The following is a 23,855-nucleotide window of genomic DNA, read 5'->3' on the forward strand; positions in this document are numbered from 1 at the left end:
TACTACTAGCTATACTGGGTATCACTATCAGTTTTTGAAAGAGCACTTTCACTTTGTGCTTGGCTAGCACCCCGACTTTTCATAAGCTTATCTCTAAAGGTATCTCCCAAACGAAATACAGTATTGGTTAACTATTGCTGTGCAATGTATAGCTGTGACATGTAACAACTTCAAGCATGTCATCGCCCAAAGAGCAACGCCCTTTGAAAGTGGGTTGTAGGGTCGAAGTGAAAGATAAGGGCCTTTCTGGCACTGTTGCCTACGTGGGTTCAACTTTCTTTGCTGACGGAAAGTGGATTGGAGTGATATTGGACGAAGCCAAAGGCAAGAATGATGGCACTGTCAAAGGCAAAAGATATTTTACCTGCAAAGAGAATTTTGGAATATTCGTGAGGCAAACTCAAGTAGCAGTGGTGGATGATGTGGATGTCCCCAGTACACCTGCTTCTAAGCCCTCTTTGCTTCATCAGCCACCAAGCAGAATTGGTGGACCATCAAGTGCAGGAGTACGTAAGACTTCAGGATGAGCATGATTGCACTTCTGTCACTCTGTGTGTGTGTATGTGTGTGTGGGTGTGTGTGTGTGTGTGTGTGTTCATCAGCCTTGCAAGCTGTTGAATGGTGTAATCCCAGCACAAGTTGCTATGTCTAACATAGCTGTTCGCTATCATCGCTTCCGCGATGGGCATGTCTGAGGTCTGAGGTGTGTGTATGTGTGTGTGTGAGAGTGTGCACGTGTGTGTGTGTGTGTGTGTGTGTGTGTGTGTGTGTGTGTGTGCGTGTGTGTGTCTGCGTCTGTGTGTGTGTGTGGTGTCTGGTGTGTGTTCATGCGAGTGCCCCCTCCCCTGTGTGTGTGTGTGTGTGTGTGTACGTTTGTGTGTGTGCGTGTGTGCATGTGTGTGTACCTGTATGTGTGCAGCATGGTACAGTGGTCCCTCTATAATCCGGCACCATTTGTGCCACGAAAATCTGCTGGATTAGGGAGGGTGCTGGATTAACAAATCTGATTTACTGCTGCAATGTGCATGAAGAGGACATTTTGGCTACTGAAAATTCTGCTGGTTTATCGAGGGTGCTGGATTATAAAGTGCTGGATTAGAGAGGGACGACTGTACCTTATCTAGCTTCCTTGAGTATAATAAGGGAGACTCCACTGCGATTAGTTATTTTCAGTGCTTAAGACTGTTCAGAATATTCACATTAACCCTTTGCGTGCAGATGACGTGTATACACGCGCCTGAACCCCATGCCGGTTCTCTGATGATGTGTATGCACACACTTTAGTATGCATCGTGTATCACGTTGAATAGATCAGTGTACAAGCTATCGTACTCTGTGAAAGAGCATCCGATCTCCACAAACGAAACACCGTTGGAAAGGTCTTGAGCTCAGCTTTCCAGGGATATAAAGTTCTTCGCGACAGGATAAAGATTCAGTGAGCGGCGACAAACACGGAAATCACGGCCTGGAGCGATCCCGCATTTTTTTGTTCATGACTTCGCAGTTGTTTCGAGCATGCCAGAGGATTTCCCTTTTTGCACAGCACATGCGTTATGGACATCAAATGAAGCGTGTGGATCTCAGCTTTGCAGAGCAGTTTCAATCGTGAAAATCGGTTGAATTTGAGCAAGGAGCCGAAAAAGAATGTGTGACTGAGGTGTTTTTTCGTTCCGAGGCATTGGGGGCCACTTTGGAGAGGTCGTGGATGTCGCTCTGGTGGGGCTATGGAGCTGAGAGCTTCCAGGATGGATACGTTTGGTCCTGATCGTTCCAACAAGCCCAGGATGATGAAATTCCATCCAGGTGAACTGAAATGATAATAAACTTCGTTTGGAGTAGTGCGCCCGAACTCCACCAGGAGAGTCCGTGCGCTGGAGTGCCAGAGTATTGGGGAAAACAGGCCAGCATGCAAAGGGTTAACATAGCTCACTAGCCGACCATCTTTTCTTCTTCTGACATAGTTTCGCCATCCGAATCCAAGGATGGGTGTGCAATAATATTTGTTAGCACAGCTCCTTCCTTTTTCTGACCTCAGGAACATACTTTTTTTTTATTTAGATGCTGGCTGTGTTCTACAGACCTTGCATTATAGTACGCTTTGGCCAGTTTTTTTTCTCTGGCCTTCGGCATAGCATTTATAAGATTGAGTTTTTTGCGGCAGGTTCAAGCCATGATGGCTAGTCTCTCTCTCTCTCACTCTCCCCCTCTCTCTCTCTTTCTCTCTCTCTCTCTCTCTCTCTCTCTCTCTCTCTCTCTCTCTCTCTCTCTCTCTCTCATAATGTACGTTGTTGCCTCTAGTCAAGCCTTGCTACCCCATCACAAAAATCTGCTCGTGCCGGTTCCTCTATACCATCGTCTCCATCGGTGCAGCGCCATGCAGCACCCAAAGCCGCCTCCGATCACCCACCACCCAGCTCAGCAGCTGCTGCTCCAGCACCGCAAGCGCCAACTCCCGCGGCCGCTGCTGGTGGTGCTACAGCTGCCCCGGCATCCAAGACTGAAACTGCGGACAGCGGAGAGATCACCGACTTGAAGGAACAAGTTGCCTTCCTGCTGGCCAAGAGGAACGATGACAAGACACGGCTGAAGGAGCTGGAGAAAATCCGCCTTCAGTATCACCAGGTGAGGTGCACGACATTGTGATGATGGTGATGTTGATGATGGTTGTGTTTATGCAGCTAGGGCAGCACCGAAAAAGTCTTTGGTTTCAGGTAACATGACCAGAAAAATACCGGTCGGTCGGTCGGTCGGGTTTGTTTTGCTGATATTTTTTATGCATGCCAGATCTAATTACCGGTATGCACATGTGTCCAGCTAGCACAGTACACAGCCCACATACAAAACAAACTGTCTGGTCGATAAAGCAGCCATACATACATACATGGACTGCGCAGTGCCTTGTCAAGGGATTAATGGTGCGGAAACCACAATCTGACAGCTGAAACACCTGGTGCACAGCAAGGGTGCAGTAGCACTCACCCCACACTGCCAGTGGGCCATGGGCCAAACCACTGCATGATAGATAGACGTACTTGGTCCTTTTCATCGCAATTGTGGCTTATCTCCCATGCACCTTTTGACAGGTGAAACCCAGTCCGATCTCGATATCTAACTCACATTCGTTTGGGAGGTTGTGATGGCAAGATCAGAGGAGACCAGAAAGAAAAAAACCATCACGACTAGCGCCAGTGGCATCGCGATTCATACAATTTTGATGGGAAAGTGGGAAACTTTTCGCTGCAGTGAATGCACTGCAGTGAATGCACACATTCACTGCAGCGAAAATCCAAACCCAGCTCAAAGACCGGGGAAATCGACATCCTGACCTGGAGAGCGTGACAGTCAAGGCCAGGCTAGCCAGCTCAGTTGTTTGAACTGCAATGTTTGAACTGCAATGACCTGGTATTCTTTGCAAGCCTGCAAACTGATGGCGAGATGGTGGCAAAGAAGACATTGTCCTACCTGGCAGCGGCAGTACAAGAGTCGTGGTCAACGTATCCAGCAGAGCCTATGACAGCTGTCTGGAGAGGGATGTGTGCCTGATTCAAAAACATTGTTGAACACACAGTACTGTAGTGACAGACGGGTCACCCACATTCCTCCAAGTGCCAAAGTGACAGCCACGGCACTCTACGCTCTCAGCTATACACACCAGTGAATGTGAGCTCAAGTGGCATCAGCTCGAGTGATACAGAGCCAGAGTCAGATAAACTAAAGCCTGAGTGCAAGAAGGCGCTCCGTCGCTGTTTTCTTTTGTACATTTTTTGTAACCTTGCGTCCTTTCTTCGACTTGCTTCATCAGATTCCATCGCTGAATTTATTTCTTGTGGCGGACAGGAATCCTGTATCATGCTTCTTCACTATGCGTATTGGAAATTTCACAGAGCGGTAAAAAAACTCCTGTTCTTAGTTGCGATAGATAAGCGACAATTGCGATTATTATTATTATTATTATTATTATTCTCGTATCCGTCCCGAATGGGACTCACGACGGCAGAATTAACCGTGAGCATGTGTGTGTGAGAGTGGGAGAACGAAATGAAAAAGAAAAGAAGTCTTGTAATAAGGTCAAATTTAGGAAGAGCAGTACTAGACTAAATGGCTGAGCAGATGTTACTCCATTGTTTTCTGTCGCGGGCATAGGTGCCGAGATCACGAAGGCAGCTGGGCTTAAAAATGCAGATAGGTGTGAGGCGGACGTCTCGCTGGAGACTTGTGGTGAGGCAAGAGCGGGGTGCACCTATTCGAAAGGGCTGACTGGTAGCATATGTACAGAAAGCAGTGAGAGCAACATTCGCAGGGATGTCACTTGGCTGGCGTAATATATGTCCTAATAGCTTCCACCTGTCCCGCTTGGCCATTTCAGATACAGAGCACTGGCCAGTAACAGCATATAAATCTGCATTCGAGATGACATCTGGGTAGGTAATTCCAAGGGTACACCGCAGCTGTTTCCTATGAAACACATCTAGGCGCTTTTCTTGTGCACGGGACAGGCCATGGCAAGCAAGGTTGTAGGTCAAGATTGGTAGAACGAAAGTGTTGTATAAACGAATTTTGATGGGTGTAGAAAGCAGGTTGTGTTTGAACCATAACTTCAGAGTGTCTCCAAATGCTCTTGCGGCCAAGCCAATACGGCGCGTTACGTCCTCCCCGGAGCCGTATAGCGAGCCGAGTGTCTTCACCTGTCGCCAAGCTTCTTTACCACGAGTTGTGCCGACCTTTCTAGATGTTGTAGAGGTGGCATCTCCCAAAGTGGGTTCCAGGTAAATACGGATCCACTCAGTCTTACTGGTATTGACGGTAAGACCCCATTCGGAGAAGACGCCTGCGATGACGGGTAGGGCGCTGGTAAGGAATGATTTTGATGTGGAGATGAAGTCTACGTCATCGGCGTAAGCTGTTTCTTCAGGTAGAATGTTGTCTGCTGATGGTCGGGCTGGCAGTCGGTCACGTACCATTCGTAGGGCTGCTTCCAAATAAACCGTGAACAGTACCGGTGACAAACCATCGCCCTGGGGGACCCCCCGAGCTGTCTCAAAAGGTGCGGACTGTGCTTCGTTCACGCGAACTGTCAGCGCCGTGCCAGATAGCAGGTACCTAACCAGTCGTAAACCGTCCGCGTCTCCAATTTTCTCTTGCTCCATGACATCAAGCAGCTTTGTGCGGTTTATTGTGTCAAAAGCCTTGCTCAGGTCCAGCCCTAGCACGTAGATGGTAGTGTTGAAGCGTTCAACAATTGATGCCAGGATCCGTTTGCAAAACACAATGTCTGCGGTTGATCTGTTTTGACGGAACCCGGCTTGCGATGGAGATATATATCGCTCTACGTCAGCTCTGATCCGGCTAAGTGTGATGAGGGACAAGATTTTTCTGGCAGTAGTCAGCAATGTTATCGGACGCAAATTGTTCATGGGGCCTTTGGGTTTACCTGGCTTATGCAGAGCGATTAGTACACCATCTCCAAGGGACGCTTGGCTGTGCTGAGTGAATACATCGTTGAAAATGCTACTCAGGCATTCTGCAAGTGCAGGGCCTCCGTATTTGACCAGCTCGGCCGGTATGTCATCAGGCCCGCAGGAGCGTTGGTTCTTTAGACGACTCATTGCGCTCGCTACCTCTGCTGTGGAAATCGGTTTATCGAGGGGTTTCGGTGTTCCTGTGAATGGCGTAACCGCTGGCTCTGCAGCAGTAGGAGAGAATTTCCCAGTGTAATGCTCAGCTATTCTATCCGCTTGCTCTCCTGGCCCAAGGACAGCCTTGCCGTTGTTGTCTACAATGGTTAAATCTTGGTCCGTTTTGCGATGAAACGGACCAAGTAGTACGTTGCATAGTCATGTACATGGGTGTATGCTTGAATGCATACAAACAAAAGTTGGTTGGCGCTCAAAACATCGGTCGGTTGGGTCGGGTTACCCGAAACCAAAGACTTATTCGGTGCGGCCTAGAAGAATCTTTTTCTGTTGCTTTTGTTGTGCTATTGCTCTGGCCTACCACCTACTGATCACCCGTTTGTGTGCGTGTGTGTTGCTTTCTGATTTCCGTTTGCAGATGCAAGAGTATAAAGCGCGCTGGACTGAGTCTATGTCTGAGCTACAGCAGCAACTGAAGGCAGCTAAAAAGGTAAGGCTGATTGTTTTAAGGATGTGCAAACTCCTCGGCAGCCACTTTAATCATAGGCTGACTGTTGATAGTTTATGATATCTGCATGTGTAGGATAGAGTATGGGAGTCTGGTGCTGGTTTGTAAAGCTAACCGTGGTACTGTAGTTAATTTTGATTGGTGAACTGATGGTGATCTTGCTATTCTGACTTCCTGAATGATGAATGTCCTGCAGGAGGCAAAGGAGGCAGTTGAAGCCCGTGAGCAAATAGAAGAAGAAACTGCTGACCTGCGTGAGAGCATGGAGATGGCCACCCTGGACAAGGAGATGGCCGAGGAACGAGTGAGTACCAGTCCACGTAGTTTGTTTTGCCGCCTTTAAAAGCTAACCAGGATGATAGTATGTGACCAGTGGGCTATCAGTCTCCGCTGGTGGTATTTTCCGCGCATCAGACATAGTGTTGTCATCTGATTGTCACGTTTATTGTTCTCGTATAGGCGGAGGGTCTGCAGCAAGAGGTGGACTCTCTCAAGGAACGCGTGGAAGAGCTAGAGCTGGACTTGGAGATCATGAAGGACGAAATGAACACTCCCAGCAGTGACGGTACTGTCAACAGCGCGCAGGTCAAACAGCTCGAGCAGCAGATGGGCCGCTTGAAGGATGCGTTGGTCAAGCTGCGTGATGTCTACACACAGGAGAAGGAACGATCGGAAGGCTTGCAGAAGGACAACGAGAAACAGTCGACACAGCTAAAGGCGCTGAGTACTCAAAAGGAGAAGCTTGCGAAGGACTTGGCGGTGCGTATTTTTTTGCTGACTTCTGCAGGATTTGAGTTTAATAGCATTGTCCGGAAGATTGGGCTGATAGTGTTGTAATTGTTGGTGCTGCAGTTATTTAAATTACTTATTCTCACGGTACCCCGCACCCGTGGCCAATAAGAGATGGTGGAGTGAGTGTTGCATACAACTGGGAGCCAAAGACTTAGCATACTGGGTGGGTGTTGCTCGGAGAGGAAAATTATATCTAGAAGGCTGAGTCGTTGTCGCCATGCATGCTTTCCTCTATGGCTAAATCACTTTTTTGTGTTGTGCTCTGGTGTGTGTATGTGTGCGTCCGTGCGTAACAGGAGGCCGAGTCCAACATTGATGAGCTCAAGGAACAGGTAAGCCTAGATGTGAACATCTTCATATGTGTCGATGAGATGTCCGTTGACTCGATCGATGTGTGCCTACTCCAAGGCCTGGCGTGGCATTCTTGCTGCAGTTGTGCTATTCGACAGCTGGGTGTACACCTGTTGCAATATGTTTTTACTGTAATATGCATTATTATGCTCTTGTCACACATGAGCATCACTCTATCCTTTGCCGCAAGAGTACATCACCAGGCTGTTTACCAGTACCGGTACATGTACTCTTGACTGCTGATGGTTAAGTATTCCATTCGTTGTGCGAACGACCTTTCCTTGTACAGTAAAACCTGTATACAGCAACCAGTGGAATAAGGGACTAGTAGCACCTGCCTTTAGAGACCGACTATCGTGGCATGCTTCAGCGTAATATTCCGACCTGTGTAGAACAGGCTGATTGTCTGTGCACAATGCCGCGATTGCTAAACATCGGCTTGTCGGTATTGTTGACCATGATTGAACAGGTGGATATAGCAGTGGGCGCTGAGCAAATGGTGGAGCAGCTGACCGACAAGAACCTCGACCTTGAGGAGCAGCTGCAGGATGTTCAAGAGAGCTGTTCTGACTTGGTGAGTAGAATGCGACTGGAATGCATTTTTAGAATCTTGAAATCCGCGTGTTGATCGGGGGGGGGGGGGGGGGGGGTGATTTGACGGGAGGTTGTTCTCGTTTGGATGTTGCCGTCACTAACGCCAACTGCTGTGTTTTCTCAAGCCTTTCTCGTTCCTGCTTGTGCTGTGTGTTTGATCATTACACCGTGGCTGGTACAGGAGCAAGTGCGCGACATGCAGGAGGAGATGATCGAGCATCATGATCAGATCGAGCTGGACTTGCGCGAGGACGTGGACCTAGCACAGTCGCGGCTACGCGAGGTTAGTAGTACCGCGTCTGTCAGGATGTCATCATGCCTGCAGTGCAGTTGTCTGGTTGTTATGCGTATAGCGCTATGAGCATGCGGGGTCATTGAAGGCAGAGAAGTCAAGTAAAAAAAGAGATGAGAAGTGACCTCTGATATAATTATGATGTACAGGAAACCACCTGTCACTGCGACCACTCGGATAAGGCGACCACCTGTCCCAGAAGACCACTGCTGCCAGGACCAAGGGATGTTATTTCCAGTCAAATGACCCTGGATAAGGAGACCACCTGGTTACAGAGACCACACTTTGAAGGTCCTTTCAGCGGTCGTCTTAGACAGGTTTCGCTGCATTATGATTGTAGAACTCTCTGCTAGCTTTGCTCCTACTGGCATGGCATGGCTCTCTATACTGTTTAACATACTGGCGCTGTTTCAGTGTGGTTTTAACTCCATCCACCCATGTGACACTAACATGTTTGTTTGTACATTTGGACTTCTCTTATCCGGGCACCTTGGGACCGGGCACTGCCCGTATCTCAGATTCGCCCGTATCTCAGGATATTTCATCTACCCTGTATCATATCATTTTTGAAGAAGTTTATTTGGCACAGATATTGCACATGTTCAGGATACAAAAAGAATTCATTGATAAAAATCACAGGTTGGCAGTGACAAATACGCACTTGTACATACAAAAAGTTCAAAAAACCCCAAATTCGAAGCTTTTTCGCCATTTATTTATTTTATTTTTATTCTTATTTTACTAGGGAATTCCCAACATAGGAACTCAAGCTGAAGGTGCCCGGTAGAGAGACGTGTCCGTATCTGAGGCGTCCGGATAAGAGACGTTTGTATCTACATGTATGTGGAACTATAAACGTGTTTGTATGTTTGTGTGACAGGCTGAACGGCGTGTGGAGGCTGCTAATGAGAATGTCGTGGATCTGCAGCACACAATTGGAAAGTTCCGGGAGCTCGTTCGCCAACTCCAGGTTGGTGTGAGGTCCGCTTCAGAGCTGCTTCCTGGTGTCTGCTGTCGATGTCGTTTATGCCATAGATGTTGAACTTGGTGTATTCCCTCCAGTGGAAGGTTATGGCTATTGACTCTGAAAAACCATTATGGTGTACTCTACAGTACATAGTGATAACGGTATACTTATCAACCATGTGTGTGTGTGTTCCAGCAGAATGTATAGTCTGCATGTGTAATCCTCTGCCTTGTTTTCTTGCTTGTATGTTTGTGTCGCTATGCAGCAAGAGCTGCAGCAGAAGCAGGGTGGCGATGCCAGTGTACAGAGTGGAGCCGTGGAGAAGCTTGCTGAGACTTCTGACGCACAGCAGCAGCAGCAACAGCAGCTGTCCACTCAGTCGCAGGCTATGCTGGCACTGAACATGCAACTGCAGTCCACTGCAATGAAGGCTCATGCCAAGGTAAGGGAGCATTGCCATCATCTTATCTTGACATGTGCACAATTGCTGTTAGCTACCAGTAGTACTCCAGTGACGTCCCGGAAAAGGGGGGGGGGGGGGTAGACACCCGGTCCCCGGAAGGGGGGTACTCCCCTGAACATGTTTTCGACATAGGTTGACTCCATCCACACATGCAGCTAAACGTGCCATAGCTCCGTGGGCATACCCACGCCCACCTCCGGCATGCTAAATCCTGTGCTTGTCCCTGTGTAGCAGCAACTCCATCAGTTCAATTGCTCTTGAGCAGCATTTTTCTCTGCAGTTTCCTATCTTGCAACAGTACCGACTGTATCTTTTGGAAATTTGTCAAGACCAGTTTTTGTTTGTTGTTGATGCTTTTAAAAAGAAGAGTGCATTGCTAATGGCAAGTTGCCTGTTGGCTCTGCTCTTGCATTCTCCAGACTATTGAGCTTGAGCTGCGCAAGTTGGATGTGATGCAAGCTTCGAAACACGTCGATCTGCTGATGGCGTTCATCCCGGAGTCTTTCTTCATTCCTGGCGGTAAGCGCACTAGTCCGGTGATTCGCTGTAGAGGCGATGTGCATGTAGGGGTGTGCCTGTATGTTGAGGGAGATAGTTCTGAACCCTGTGTCGTGTATGCATGTGAAGAATGCCCTGCGGCCATAGTTATCCTTTTTACAACATTTTCTTGCAAACATTTCGGCAGAGTACTGTCCTACACATTGAGCCATGTTCACACTGGTACTAGGCCAGGGGAACTATCCCGATAACCTGAGCACTGGTACTAGGCCAGGGGAACTATCCCGATAACCTGAGCACTGGTACTAGGCCAGGGGAACTATCCCGATAACCTGAGCACTGGTACTAGGCCAGGGGAACTATCCCGATAACCTGAGCACTGGTACTAGGCCAGGGGAACTATCCCGATAACCTGAGCACTGGTACTAGGCCAGGGGAACTATCCCGATAACCTGAGCTCAGACTTCTGAAAACCACGTATACAGAATGTAGAGTATCCTTTGATGCCTGCAGAAGACTAAGGGCGCGTTCAGACTGGCATAAAAAAAAACAAGCGGAATGTGAAAGTTGTCAAGGTGAATCGCTCACGTGAGGCACTGGATGTGAGAGAAATGTCTTTGAGTGCTTTTGTACTGGACACGTATTTGTAAGTGTCTTTCTTGCCGCGGTGGGTCTGATCTACTCACCTCTCACTGCTTTTGGAGTTGCATCTGCGCCTGTGATCCTTGAGGGTGGTGGAGTTGCATCTGCGCCTGTGATCCTTGAGGGTGGTGGAGTTCCTACGGATGCGCAAAACTCAGTCTGACTAAGTGTAACGCGAACCATGACATTTTTTCTTGCGCCATCTACACCTACCATGCTTGTGCTCTATGCAGGTGATCACGATGCTGTTCTTGTGGTATTGCTGCTGGCGCGGCTGCTGTTCAAGTCGGAACTGCTCTACAACGCCATCCGCGAGCAGGTATGGACCGTTCAGCGTTGTGCCATGGTACAGAAATACTCCAGTGCCTGAAAACATGTTTGTACTGGTACACATGCGTACTGTAGTTCGCTTAAAAGGCTTTGAGTAGCTGGCACGCTATTGAGAAGGCAGAGTAAAATTTCGCATCACTAGCTGGACTTTGCTTTCCCCTGTATCATCATACTTTGAACGTCATGTAGATGATAATTCTACACATGTTGTACGTGCATATATATGTCTTCTGTGCAGTTCCGCATCGATGACAACATTGATATGATGCAGACTACCAGTGCTGTGGATGGTGAACGGCTGACGTTCGTTTCCAACCTGTCGCACAGCTCCGCCGCTCTGGAGAGTCTGCTGCGGCGCATTGAGCGGTGAGTTGAGTGGGCTGTTTGTGTAAAGGACGAGTGCAGGGATCTGTGTGCATGCGTCTACCCAGGGGCAAGTCAGTAGGGTAGTGTTTTGATGTATGGTACTGTAATGGTCTGTCTGTCTGTCTGGCTGGCTGGCTGGCTGGCTGGCTGTCTGTCTGTCTGTCTGTCTGTCTGTCTGTCTGTCTGTCTGTCTGTCTGTGCATTTGCTTACGCGCTCCTGTGTGCACGCATGTCTATGTGTCTGTTTTTTTGTTTGCTGGTGTGTACAGTGTGGTACTAAGCGGTGATGTGGAGCTCTTCCTGGAGATCGGTGCTATGTGCTCAGATATGAAGTCACATGAGAGAGCCATTGATCACCTGATAGACCTTGTCAGCAAGGACCAGGTAAGTGACCAGTAGCCCTGCTTGCTCCTCTATATTACTACACTTGTCTTGTGATGTGACATCACTGGGACATCAAGTACAACAACTGATGAGTCATGGCTGTGCTTTGAGTTGCTATGTTTTGTCTGTGTTCTTTACGTTGCAGCTGGACGAGAATGTTTCGTTGGCATCATTTAAGAAAACAGTGAACTTCTTCAAGGTAAGCAATAACGGGCGCAGTGCATTTTTCAACGCGTATTCTCATGATGTTTTTGGTGGTGAAGCTGTTTGTTCTCGCATTCAGGCCTGATAATCTTAGGCTTGGTACGTGTGGCCCATGGGTTTTTTATACACCGTGCTCCAAGCTCAGTGCCCATGGCCATTCTCCTTCATCTCTGTCTGTGTTCTGCTGGTTCTGGCAATGTGCAGCATGTGCATGACACACTGCAGCTGTCCTCCAGACCACTGCATCACATGGACTTGCTCAATGATCGCCTCAAGGTCATTACGTCGGGTGTGACCGCGACGGCAATTCAACTACGCCAGCTCCGTGTCTTGACAAAGGTGTGTATGTGTGTGCATGGTTGTTGTTTCTTATATGTGCATCAGCGTACATGTCCTGGCCAGGGGCGCTTGCCCTTTGTCACTCATTTGACCACGTTCTTGTTTGCGTTACGAGCCACCCGTAATTGTCTACATGTATTGCATTATAAGGAAGTTGGCTGCTCCCACGCTGGAGCTTGCGCTAATCCCGCTGACCTGACTTGACACTTGACTGTCTCGCGACTACCATCCAGAACACACGAGAAGTCCATCGAACCTTCGACTCGACAAGCCTGCAAGAAAGTACCACTCCCTGCAGGGAGCAGCCAACTGCCTTATAAAATTATCGCTGAGGTTGCTACTTAAAGAAAATTATAGCTAATCAAGCTAATCCCGGCGTGTTTGTGGATGAAGCGTAGAGTCGATCATTGTAATAAGATGATCACAATGACCAATTGCCCTTCATTGACCCAGCACTGGCTATGCCATTGCCATCGATATACCAGCGTGTTTTTGGGAATCAAAAATTCATTAACCCTTTGAGGCCCATAGTACGGATATATCCGTACCAGTGTACAGTGAATACTTTTCAAAGCGCAACCTGGTGGAACTCGGCCGTCCCTTGACCAAATCGGACCACCGAAAGGTCTATCGACATTAGAATTGTATCAGCTATCGGCTCGAAAAAACCCGAAGGCGATCCGAGGTCGGAGAGCGGAGTTATGAGACTCGAACTAAATTCGCTCAGCAGAGTCACCTCGGGCGCGTGCATTTTGAACTCGTTTTTGGGGGGGTTTCCCTGACTCGCGGCCCACACAGCCACAGATAGTTCACGTCATCGCAAAGGCATGTTTCTCAGCTCTCATGTAAAACAAATTTGAGCGATCTGCGATACATTTTGTTGAAATGGCAGAGAATTTGAGTTGGGCGCTCGCAATGCTGGCTTTGGAGTGCTGAATCGCGCTGCGGCGCTGGTTCTGTGGATTCCTTTATGGATTTCTGGGTATCGCTGTGTTCCTCTGGCCAAGATCACCAAAATCGGCCAAAGGACACCAAAGTAACCACCAGATAAGTACCTGGGCTCGCGTATGCAGTGCATTCCTTGAAATAATTGTGGGCCCTAAAGGGTTAATCACGCAGGTTATTAAAAGTAGAGGTGCATCCCGTTCAGTTGGTCAGCAACTTAGTGTACCCAGCAACAAGGGACCATAATTGGCCATTGTTTTATGTTTACCTCTGGTCTGATGCCTTTTCTTTTGAACTCGGGCAATGGTGTAATTCACACAATAGTAGCTGATTCTGCTTCTTTTTTTTTTTGCTTTGAGCATTGTGCTGCAACGGTTAGTTCACTAACTTAGTTGTATGTGTGATTACTGGGTATTCATGTTCCCATGCACTTCTGTGGTGTGTTTCTTGTCTTCCAAAGGATGGTACCCCATTCTGTGTCTTCCTGAAAGAGCTGCAATCTTACAATGGTGATGTCAAGCAGGCAATGAAAAAGGTCAGTGTAGATGTGGGCTTGGCATGTCACATTTGATTTGCTGTAGCCGTGTAGGCCATGCGGATAGTACACTTGTCTTCTGTAAGCTGTTATGCTCCTGTCACGTGTATCCTTGAGCTATCCGTTGCGTTTGCATTGCTCTCTCTCTCTCTCTCTCTCTCTCTCTCTCTCTCTCTCTCTCTCTCTCTCTCTCTCTCTCTCTCTCTCTCTCTCTCTCTCTCTCTCTCTCTCTCTCTCTCTCTCTCTTGATTCTGATCTGGATCTGGATTTGGATTTGGATCTTGATCCTGTTTGAGCTTTTTTCACTTTTTGTCACCAGGTTCACTTTCACAGTGAATTTGTGTTTGCCTTGCTGTGGATTTCAAGAACATGGACATGTTAACTTGCAGAGGAGTTTGAAGACCTTGCCGAACATTACAGAATAACTGCACGTGTCTATTTTGTTGAAGTGCACAGCAGAATATAGGCAATGTGAGATCTGTAATGTTCTGTGACTGCCTGCATTTCCTGCAGATGAAGCGTCACCTTGGTCAGCTAGAGCCAGGACAGACTGTCGTATTTGGCGATGAGGTGAGATAAGTTGCTCCCGTCCCGTAGTAATAATTTTACTGTTCAATGTTAATCCTCAGTTAATTTTCTGGATCTGTGCATTGTTTTGAGATGGAGGCACAGTAGGTTGTATAGTTTGCGGCACTGCGTTGAATGATTTGGGTCTGGCCTCGTCGGTGAGGTGAGTGTGTCCAGTGATGTGCTGTGCCTACAACGTACATAGACTTGTGGCTTGTCAGGTGTTCATGTCTTGAACATCTTGATCATCTGCAGGCCTGTCGGAACCGGTCTGGTTGGTCAGGTCATCACCGGACCGACTATTACTTGTTGGCTACCAACACATACTTACTGTGGAGGATGTCATGTGCCTTGCCATGCACAAGTATGGAAGGCGATGGTATGACCGGACGGAATCGAAAACTGCTTCCGGCCAGTCCTGCTCTGTGCTTCTCTGCTATTTTGTTTTCAATTGTGCATGTAATTGACAAAGCAATGTCTGCCTGTGTCTGTCTGCGTCTGTCTGTGTCCGTGTGTGTGTGTGTGTGTGTGCGTGCGTGTGTGTGTATGTATGCATGTGTATGTCCGCTTCTCAGGTTGTATCTAAGCTACAGGACTGTATGAATGAGCAGCAGCACTTGCTCGACATCCTGCAGCGTGTTCAGAACTTGGGCGTGCAGCAGATTATCCTGTCCACAGACCAGTCACCGTTGCCAGCTGGCAGTGTGGAGCAGTTTGCCTATCAAGCGCTCAAGGAGCTCAGTGGCTCAAAGGAGAGCTTCAATGCATACATGCAGTAAGTTGTATTAATCAGCAATTCCTTGCTTGGATTTTGTAGTCGAATTCACGACAGGCTATGAGGCAAGGCGGAGGATACACTTTGAAGGACAGCGCATCCGGTTCACATGGTCATGTAGACCGGGACCCTACCAACCGTAAGATGGTTGTAGTCACGAGTACTATCCTTCAAAGTGCGTCCTCCGCCTTGCCTCGTGGGCTTTCGTGAATGGCATGTGCACGTGTAGCATGGTGATAGTCGTGACATGCTGCGATCTGGGCAGACAGGTCACCCACGAAAGTCTATAGCTGTTCCTTCAGCCCACGTGGCAAGGATCCATGAGCTGGAATATGGCTTCATCCGCTCCATACACTCGCTATCTGCACCTACCGTGGGTTACCATGGTTATGATATGGTCTTGCACAAAGTGTTCTGGTGGTCAGGGGATGAATGCCATTGCGTGTGATGTGCTCTGTGCTTGCAGATCACGACTGACGACTCTGTCCTTCTCTCTGGGTAAACTTGCAACTGGCCTTGAAGATGGCGAGTATGACTCAGCCAGCGAGCAAGAAAAGGTATAATGATGTACTTGACTGGTTGTGTTTCACCTTGGTGATAGGGTAGACCCTTGTCTGGTTGTGTTTCACCTTGGTGATAGGGTAGACCCTTGTCTGGTTGTGTTTCACCTTGGTGATAGGGTAGACCCTTGTCTGGTTGTGTTTCACCTTGGTGATAGGGTAGACCCTTGACTGGTTGTGTTTCACCTTGGTGATAGGGTAGACCCTTGACTGGTTGTGTTTCACCTTGGTGATAGGGTAGACCCTTGTCTGGACCTAACGTGTTGTATGGAGTGGCACGGTCAACAAGCGACAACTGGCGTGAGGTGTAACTGTCTTACAAGTACTAGACTTGCTACTATTGGTATGAATGCTGGCACTAACATTCTAGAATATGTGCTACCACCTAGTTTCTTTTCTTACCCATTGGTCCTTGTCAACTGGTTGAATTGTTCTTGAAATGTATCCTCTCGTACTCATAGTTGGTCACCTGGTTTTACAGGACATCAGCTAAACCAGTGTTGGTATGCTCGTCAGATCGTTCTGTGATGAGGGAATTTACACCGGCAAAGCCATGGCTGCTGATGGTGTCTTTGCGTGTGGGCGGGGCATCGCAGTTGACATGGTTGCCGATGGCACTTGCTGTTTACCCAGAGCTGCTGATGTGTCTGCGTGTGCTCCAGGTTGAAGCTCCATACCTTGTGCGTGCGAAGTCCGTGAAGCAACACCTGCATGAGATGGAGGGCATGGGAGATCGCATCACCGAGAAGGATGCCGACATCACCGAGCTCAAGAAGACCATCAAGGCCAAGGTGAGCCTGGTTGTATCGTGCATGTTCCGTGCTGTTCTGTGCTGTTCTGTGCTGTTCTGTGCATGAGACTGTGCTGTTCTGTGCATGAGACTGTGCTGTTCTGTGCATGAGACTGTGCTGTTCTGTGCTGTTCTGTTTTGATGTATGTTTGTAATGGTGGCACTGTGCTCCGTAAAGCGACATATTTTCAGCACATACTCTTGCGGGGGGGGGGGGGGGAGAGAGAGAGACGCGGACAGACACGCACACACACACACACACACACACACACACACACACACACACACACACACACACACACACACACACACACACACACACACACACACACACACACACACACGGGAGACAGAGAGAGAAGGCGTTGCTACACTTAAATAGTAGTGAATGCTGAAAACTGCGCTGATAGAGCACTTGCTTACTACCCTGCTTTGGCAGCCTTGGTAAGAGTGATGGAGTCACCAGTGTGCCACACCAACAAGTTAATACTTGCATGGTTTTTTGTGTCTGCTTGGGTTTTTGTGTCTGTTTTGGTTTTTGTGTATTAGATGGCAGAGCTTGCGGAGAACAAGGTGAAGATTGAGATGATGGATAAGAAAGCGGAGACGGCTAGCAAAGAGGTACGTGAACACTGTACCAGTAGTCCCTGCTGTTCTTAGCGTTGCTACTGTGTCTTGTTTTCAGCACACGGGCAAAGCTTTGTCTTGTTTAGACTTCTCTACATTACTGCTGACAGGATATGTGCCATGTGCGGATGTACTGGTGACAGGATATGTGCCATGTACGGATGTACTGCTGACAGGATATGTGCCATGTGCGGATGTACTGCTATCTACTCCACATAACTGTGGTTATTGTCACTGAGATCTTTAGGAGCATGGGGTGCGAAGTCATTTTGAAAATACCGTAAAAGTGAGACTTACCTGTTACGTTTTCCGACGCTGTGGGTGTGTGTGGTATAGGCTGCTGCACGCGAGGAAGCTGCTCATGAGAAGGTCAACAAGGAAAAACTCTTGCTGAAGGAGAAGGAGAAGTAAGTGGGTGTTCTGTTGTTCCGTGTGCTCTTCTTTGGAAGTGCGCATTTTTGCTGTACATGTATTGGTTGGAGCGTTTCCCGGTATCCTTCTTTGTTTTCAATAAGTTGGCCTCAGTATGTGTTTGCGCTGCGTGTGACCAACATCAGTATTATTGTGGTTCTTTGCCCATAGCTACGTGTGCTCATGATGTGCATGTGTGTGCTATTGATTGGTTTACCCCAGGGAGTTTGAAGAGGCACTGGATGCACTGCAAATGGACATTGACCAGCTGGAGAAGGAGAAGCGTGAGCTTCACCGTCGGCTGGAGGCCTCGACGAGGAAGTCTGCCAAGGCTGAGATGGCCGGCTTGGGAGGAGGCTTTAGGAAGTCGTTCATGGCCATGGTCAACCAGCCTGGCTCCACACCATGTAAGTAGTTACTCACTGCCCTCTCAGCAGCCTCTGCTCGCCTCATCCTGTCCATGACTGTGCCGTAGTGGGCACTACAGCCCTTATTGCTTGTACACGACTGGATCTGTAGCGTCTCCACACGGTTTTGTCCGGTACTTTCAGGCATCAGGAATAATGTCTTTGGGAGAAGCAGATCCCTTTCCCCTAGTTAAATGTCTCAACGCATACAACAGCAACGCTACAGTATTGCAATGCGAATGCGCTCAAAACTCTTTTTATGCGGCTTACCTGGCACTGATCCCCTCAGTACTAGTAAAATGGAAAGTCTTTTAAAACTCCCAGCAATGCTCTCACTACATTGACAACTAACTACATGTATATAGGGTATGCAGGCAGTCCTACTACACTACTCTTTGTGTAGGGAGATGACACAACACCATAGTACAGTCAACTTGGCTTATAACGACATTCGGCGGCGGGGCATCAAAAAGGTGTCCTTATTCGCGAAGTGTCGTTATACCCGAAGTCTCATTATGTGTATTACATTGGGATGGGACTTTGCTCTGGGCATGGAAATTCTGTCGTTATTCGCGAATTGTCGTTATATCCGCAGTCGCTATTAGCGAAGTTGACTGTACCCAGAAATGATGCATGTATCGACCCCGGGTTTGGAAGTTGTGCGTGACCTGTGGTCTATGTAACACACGATTGTGGAATCTGAAACACAAAGCTGCGGCAGTCGTGCACTGATGCACCTTTCAGCAATTTCGGAGGAAAGTAAAAGTTATTTAACTTTAGGCTATGAGATAAGAAGCCCAGAAAAAGCGACTAAACAGAACAGATTGAACCTCCTAAGAGCAACGGAGACAAGACCAAATGTAAGGAAAGAGGTTCCTTCGAGTCTTAGTTCTGTGATGTTGTCTGTACTTGAATTTGTTAGCGAGCCCTACTCGTTGACATCCACAGGTCACGCGTGTCTGACTCAGTTGCGTGTGTGCTGTGTTCCTGCTGTGTTCCTCCTGTGGTACTGCACTGCTGTGTTCTTAGCTTCACCAGCACATGGCCCAGCCAAGGACGCAGCAGCCAGCAGTCCAATGGACACGTCTGACGCAGCCGGAGAGATGCCAGCGGTTGCCCAGGATTCACCGCTGCTGTTGGCGCAGGTGAGTGGCCATGGCCGTGTTTCTTTGCTTGAGCTTCACAGAGTTTGTTGAAAACTCGTGCAAGTGCTCTGTCTGTATGATGGCGTGTTGAAGAAAGAAGGCAAAGGGAGAGAACAAGCAGGATTCGAACCCACAACCGTATGAATCTCAAGCAACCCCTTATACCACCCAACCACTGTGCTGCAAGTGCCCTGTTATATGTCTGCTTCTGTGTCTCTGCCAGCTACCCTGGGCAATTACCTACACGCCTGCTCTGCTTGTGCATTGTGTCATTATTTTCACTCTGCTCGGTTTCACCAGTGCTCTGCTCGGTTTCACCAGTGCTCTGCTCGGTTTCACCAGTGCTCTCCTAAGAGTTTGTTAGTGGTATACTAGTATAGTCCTGTATAGACTGAAGTAGACTAAACTAAGACTAATGCTAGCTTACTTCCACTTGTTGCCGTACGGAAGTTCAAGTGACCTGACCGCCATTGTATGTGCACACGTGTGCGCGTGTGCCTTTCACTGTGTAGGTTGAGTCACTCAAGTCGGCGCTGTCTTCGGTGAAGATGGAGAACCTAGACTTGAAGAAGCAAATCTCTCGCGAAACACTATCCTGGCTCACACCGCTTCCCGTGCGTTCATGGAATTTCAACAAGGAGGCCGCAAATCAGCAGAAGGAACAAGAAGACGGCCAGGAACAAGAAGAAGGAGAGGAAAAGGAGAAGGAGGAAGCAACATCCGAAGACAATGTCAATCGCGTCCGTGCACTTTATCAGCATGGTGCTCGCCTTAGAGAGGTAAGCTGAGGACTGATGCTGGATTGTTTTCTTTCCTTTGTTCTTTACTTGACTGTCCCATGACTGTTCAAGGCGAGTCAGGGCATATGCCTGGTAGCTTGACCAATTGTCACAGGACCATTGGCTCTTTGCTACCTTCTGTGAGTGGGTTTTTGTTTTCTTTGTCCATCTTTTCAACGGGACACTTCATCCGAGAACATAAATGGTGCGTATTGGCCAAAAGTCTTCCCTCTTTTTCATCGTTTGAGTAGACGTGTCCCATTTCCAATAGGGCGGTTTCGCTCTACGTAATTACATATGAAAATAACGCAGGAACTGCACGTAATTTTCTACGTAAGAATCAGCACTGTTGGGTTTCGCTCTACGTGATTTCTCCACAACTGCTGAGCATGTCTTGTTGTGTTGGAGACGCGCCCGCTCCATGCGCCCACTGAATGTAACACGAACCTAAACCGCGTTCTCCATTTTGTTTTCCACATGATGTGTACCTTGTGTTTCCCGCGGCTTGACCATTGCCATGGATAAATGCGGAAACTGCGGAAAAAATATTTCGAAAAGTCCTACGGAGGACCGAACGTTGAAAACAGCTTTCCTACGGATATCCATGGAGAGATTTACATATGAAAGTTGCCCTTGCTCCCTGGCGCGTATGACATACGGATTTTCTTACGTAATTACGTAGAGCGAAACCTCCCTAATATCTTCTACTGTGGTCTCTTCTGAAACTTGCTACTGTCTTTTTATCTTGTTTAGGATTTGGAGTTGGCTGCTGCTCGTGTCAGGGTCGTCGATATTACTGGCAAGAATAACGGTAAGTTGTGCAGCTTCGGCTTACTGACTTTCGTGGGCTTGGTTTTCTTGTCTGATATGTGGCACATGGTTTTGTTAGGCATCCCAGAATTAAACGCGTTGGGAATATCCTGGCGTCACCCACTTCTGCCACGGTTTGTATCAGCATGCTTTGGCTGTTTGTAGTTCATGTATAGTATAGGGTTGAGTGTGGCTGTGTTCAGCAGCCATGCTAGTCCAGTACACGTCACATTGCTAACTTACTTACAAGTCCAGCATACCATGCAGGACGAAATCTGCTTTAGGATTTTATTTTCATTCATTTTCTTAGGTATATCCCCCCCCCCCCCACACACACACACTGAAGAAATTTAGATCCAAACTGAACTTATATGCACATGCATGCTGTTCTGCAGTGGACAACAAATATCACTTGTTGTTTCTGAGTTCTCATCCTCACAAAATCCAAATGAAGTGTCCCAAATCGCGTTCTAACGCAAGCGGCTATTTCTTGCTGTGCAGTACGTGCGTCGGGAAAGGTAAGTGATTATGTGTGCAATAGATTGTGCTGTGTGTGTTTGTGTGTTCTTTCAGTGGCACCACCAAGAATTCAACTGCTGGACAACAAGAAACGATTGGAGAACTTCAGAGATCAATGCAGAAAGGTAAATGGCAGTGTCTGTGACAGGTAAACTCGCTTCCAGAGGCTGGGTGTGTGTTTATTGTACTACAGGATTTGTATTGAAATAATTGTACAAAGATGTTCAGAGAAGAGGTGTACGTGTATGTGTGCTGCCTATGTACTACTCAAGTAGTACTACTACTAGTCTCAGGGGTCATTCGAATTGTCACTCTTTGGCTTTAGAGAGTTTTCGTTTTTTCTGAAGGGGTGGCTTAGTGGCCTCTTCAGAAACCAAAGTCTCCTCTAAATTCCACCTCATCCAAGGGTAGGGTGAATTTGTTCTGAAGAGCTTGGAATATTCCCGCAAAAACTACCTATTGTATGCATGCCCCATAGAAACTACAACGAAACCTACATAATTATTATGGTAACTCAATCTGCGGACAGAACTGTTTCGTCCTTTGTGGACTCATCAGCGCAGCACAGGGGGAACGAGGCCGAACCTGATAGCAATGAAAAATAAATTTTCCAAGCCAGATTTAAACCAGGCCCGAACGTACTTTGCCAGAGTGCTCAAACTGACAAGTCAGTGAGCTCTGCATAACGCAAACAGCAAAGGCACTACCCCACACAAGAGTGCTCAACTGCTACAAGAGCAGGAGCGAAATACTCAACCTGCGTAAATATATGGGAATCTCCTTTTCATGTGGCGATACGCTTAGAAAATCTCATGGCTATGACGATTCCATTGAAAATGTGAGGCTGACAGCAACCTTTTTATTGGGATATGCTGTCTTCCTCTTTTTGCTGCCATGCCTTGTCAACTGGCTCTTGTGTGAGGCCTGTCTTTGTGTGTGTGTGTGTGTGTGTGTTGGTGTTTATCTTCAACTTGTAGTTTGAAGAGCAAGTACACACTGCTCTTGTGGACAGCCAGCCTGGTGCACGCGCTACCACGGATTTCTCTACGTTCTCTTCGAAACCCTTCGCCAAGGTATGATGATTGTATGGCTTGGCTCGTGCTCATAGTTTCCAGAGGAATTCCTCTGGCTGCTGGTTCCAATACATGCTGGTATTCGGTGCCGGAATGGAGAAGTACACGGAATCATATACTGTAAATCAACAAATTTTGGCCGGTGAGAAACTTTGGCCGATCTCGAAATGAAACTTTTGGCCGTCATTTAACTTTGGCCGATTTGGGTTTTCAAAAAAGAAATCGATTGGTATTTGTTGCCCTCACATGCAGCCATGGCTCAATAATGCATCATTTGCCCCTATGACAAATTTTGGCCGGCGATTTACTTTGGCTGGTTGGTACCCAGCGGCGAAATCAGCGAAATTAAATCGCCAGCGAAAATTAGTTGATTTACAGTAGTGGACAGCACTCGCTCTACTTGATGGGGTCCATACTTACGCATGTGCCACTTATTGGGCAGAAGCATTGCATAATTTGTATTTTTACCCGCGCCCATGGCGTTGAAGTGTTTGCATACTCCACGTGGCTCTGTGACACAGCGCACACAGCCAGTTATGCAGTGAAGTAAGAACGTGTGGATGCTGACAAATGCCGGAAAACAGTGGCAGTTGGCACAATTATTGCATCCTTATCCTCTGTTCTTGTCTCACTGTTACGTTGTGCAGGCATTGCAAGAGCAAGCCAGCGGTACACCGTTTGCCCAGGTCAATATTCCCCGGACTGGTAGTGGTGCTGCTGCCGATGCTACTACCGCCGGACACCAGAAGCGCTGTGTTGACGTCGTGCTTCGACCTGATGAGATGCGACAGCTGCATCGCCTGTTCGTGCCCTGCTGAAACACCACCTGCGTTGTGAAGTATACTTTACCATGTTTAATAGCTACATCTTGCCCCTTGTCACACTTCATAGTTCAATGTCATACACACTGTTCGAATCAGCCCTATATGTTCTTCACTATTCACCCATCATGAAATCATCATAATTATGTTCACCAATGAAACTCATGCTGCAGCTGCAACAACAGAGTGGCTATCATAACAATAGAGTGCAGGAAAGCTCGCATGAAATTTGCTGCAGTGTTCGTGCATTTAAATTTATAATTATTTTTGGAGGCATGAGCTGATAATGGTGTGGTCCCATGTGCATTTTTAGCAAGCTGCTAGCTGTTGGCCTGATCGGTAAAAGCACCACATCTACCCTTTGCCGTGCTGCCCATATGGTTTTCAATTATTTTCCTACATTAAGATTGAACACTCCACTGCAGAGTATGCATACTATGAAAGTGCTGTTTAGCACATTTTTGCTGGTTGAATTTTAATTTTACAACCGATGCACTCCGAAAAAAACAAGCTCTGTGTGGACATGGTCGTTTGGAGTGGTTACATGGACAGTCCATTTCAAAACTATAGACGCGTAGGGTTTTTGAAATATTTCAAATTTGGCTGGAACTTTTTGAGAATAGTTTTCGGAATATTGCTCAGGTCCGCTCCACAATTACTCTCATATAGTTTCTAAACGATTGGATAACAGACGCCCAATTTGGAAAAAAATTATGCACAAAGTGATC

The 23,855-nt window shown here is 47.7% G+C and overlaps 1 protein-coding gene across 1 annotated transcript; it reads left to right on the plus strand.

Annotated features, from left to right (window-relative positions):
- Positions 1–23,618, plus strand: LOC135830898 (dynactin subunit 1-like). Its single transcript, XM_065343115.1, has 30 exons — positions 1–506; positions 2,299–2,622; positions 6,052–6,123; positions 6,338–6,445; positions 6,601–6,900; positions 7,230–7,265; positions 7,754–7,858; positions 8,060–8,161; positions 9,051–9,140; positions 9,403–9,579; positions 10,020–10,119; positions 10,974–11,059; positions 11,309–11,436; positions 11,706–11,820; positions 11,966–12,019; positions 12,229–12,363; positions 13,769–13,843; positions 14,357–14,413; positions 14,986–15,185; positions 15,652–15,742; positions 16,408–16,536; positions 17,085–17,156; positions 17,499–17,569; positions 17,796–17,980; positions 19,010–19,125; positions 19,638–19,904; positions 20,658–20,715; positions 21,288–21,358; positions 22,211–22,306; positions 22,954–23,618. Exons 1-30 carry the CDS (start codon positions 177–179, stop codon positions 23,122–23,124), a joined length of 3,921 nt encoding a protein of 1,306 aa, XP_065199187.1. The 5' UTR covers positions 1–176; the 3' UTR covers positions 23,125–23,618.
- The last annotated feature ends 237 nt before the right edge of the window (positions 23,619–23,855 follow it).

Source organism: Sycon ciliatum, chromosome 1, assembly GCF_964019385.1.
Source record: "Sycon ciliatum chromosome 1, ocSycCili1.1, whole genome shotgun sequence".
Taxonomy (NCBI): Eukaryota; Metazoa; Porifera; class Calcarea; order Leucosolenida; family Sycettidae; genus Sycon; species Sycon ciliatum.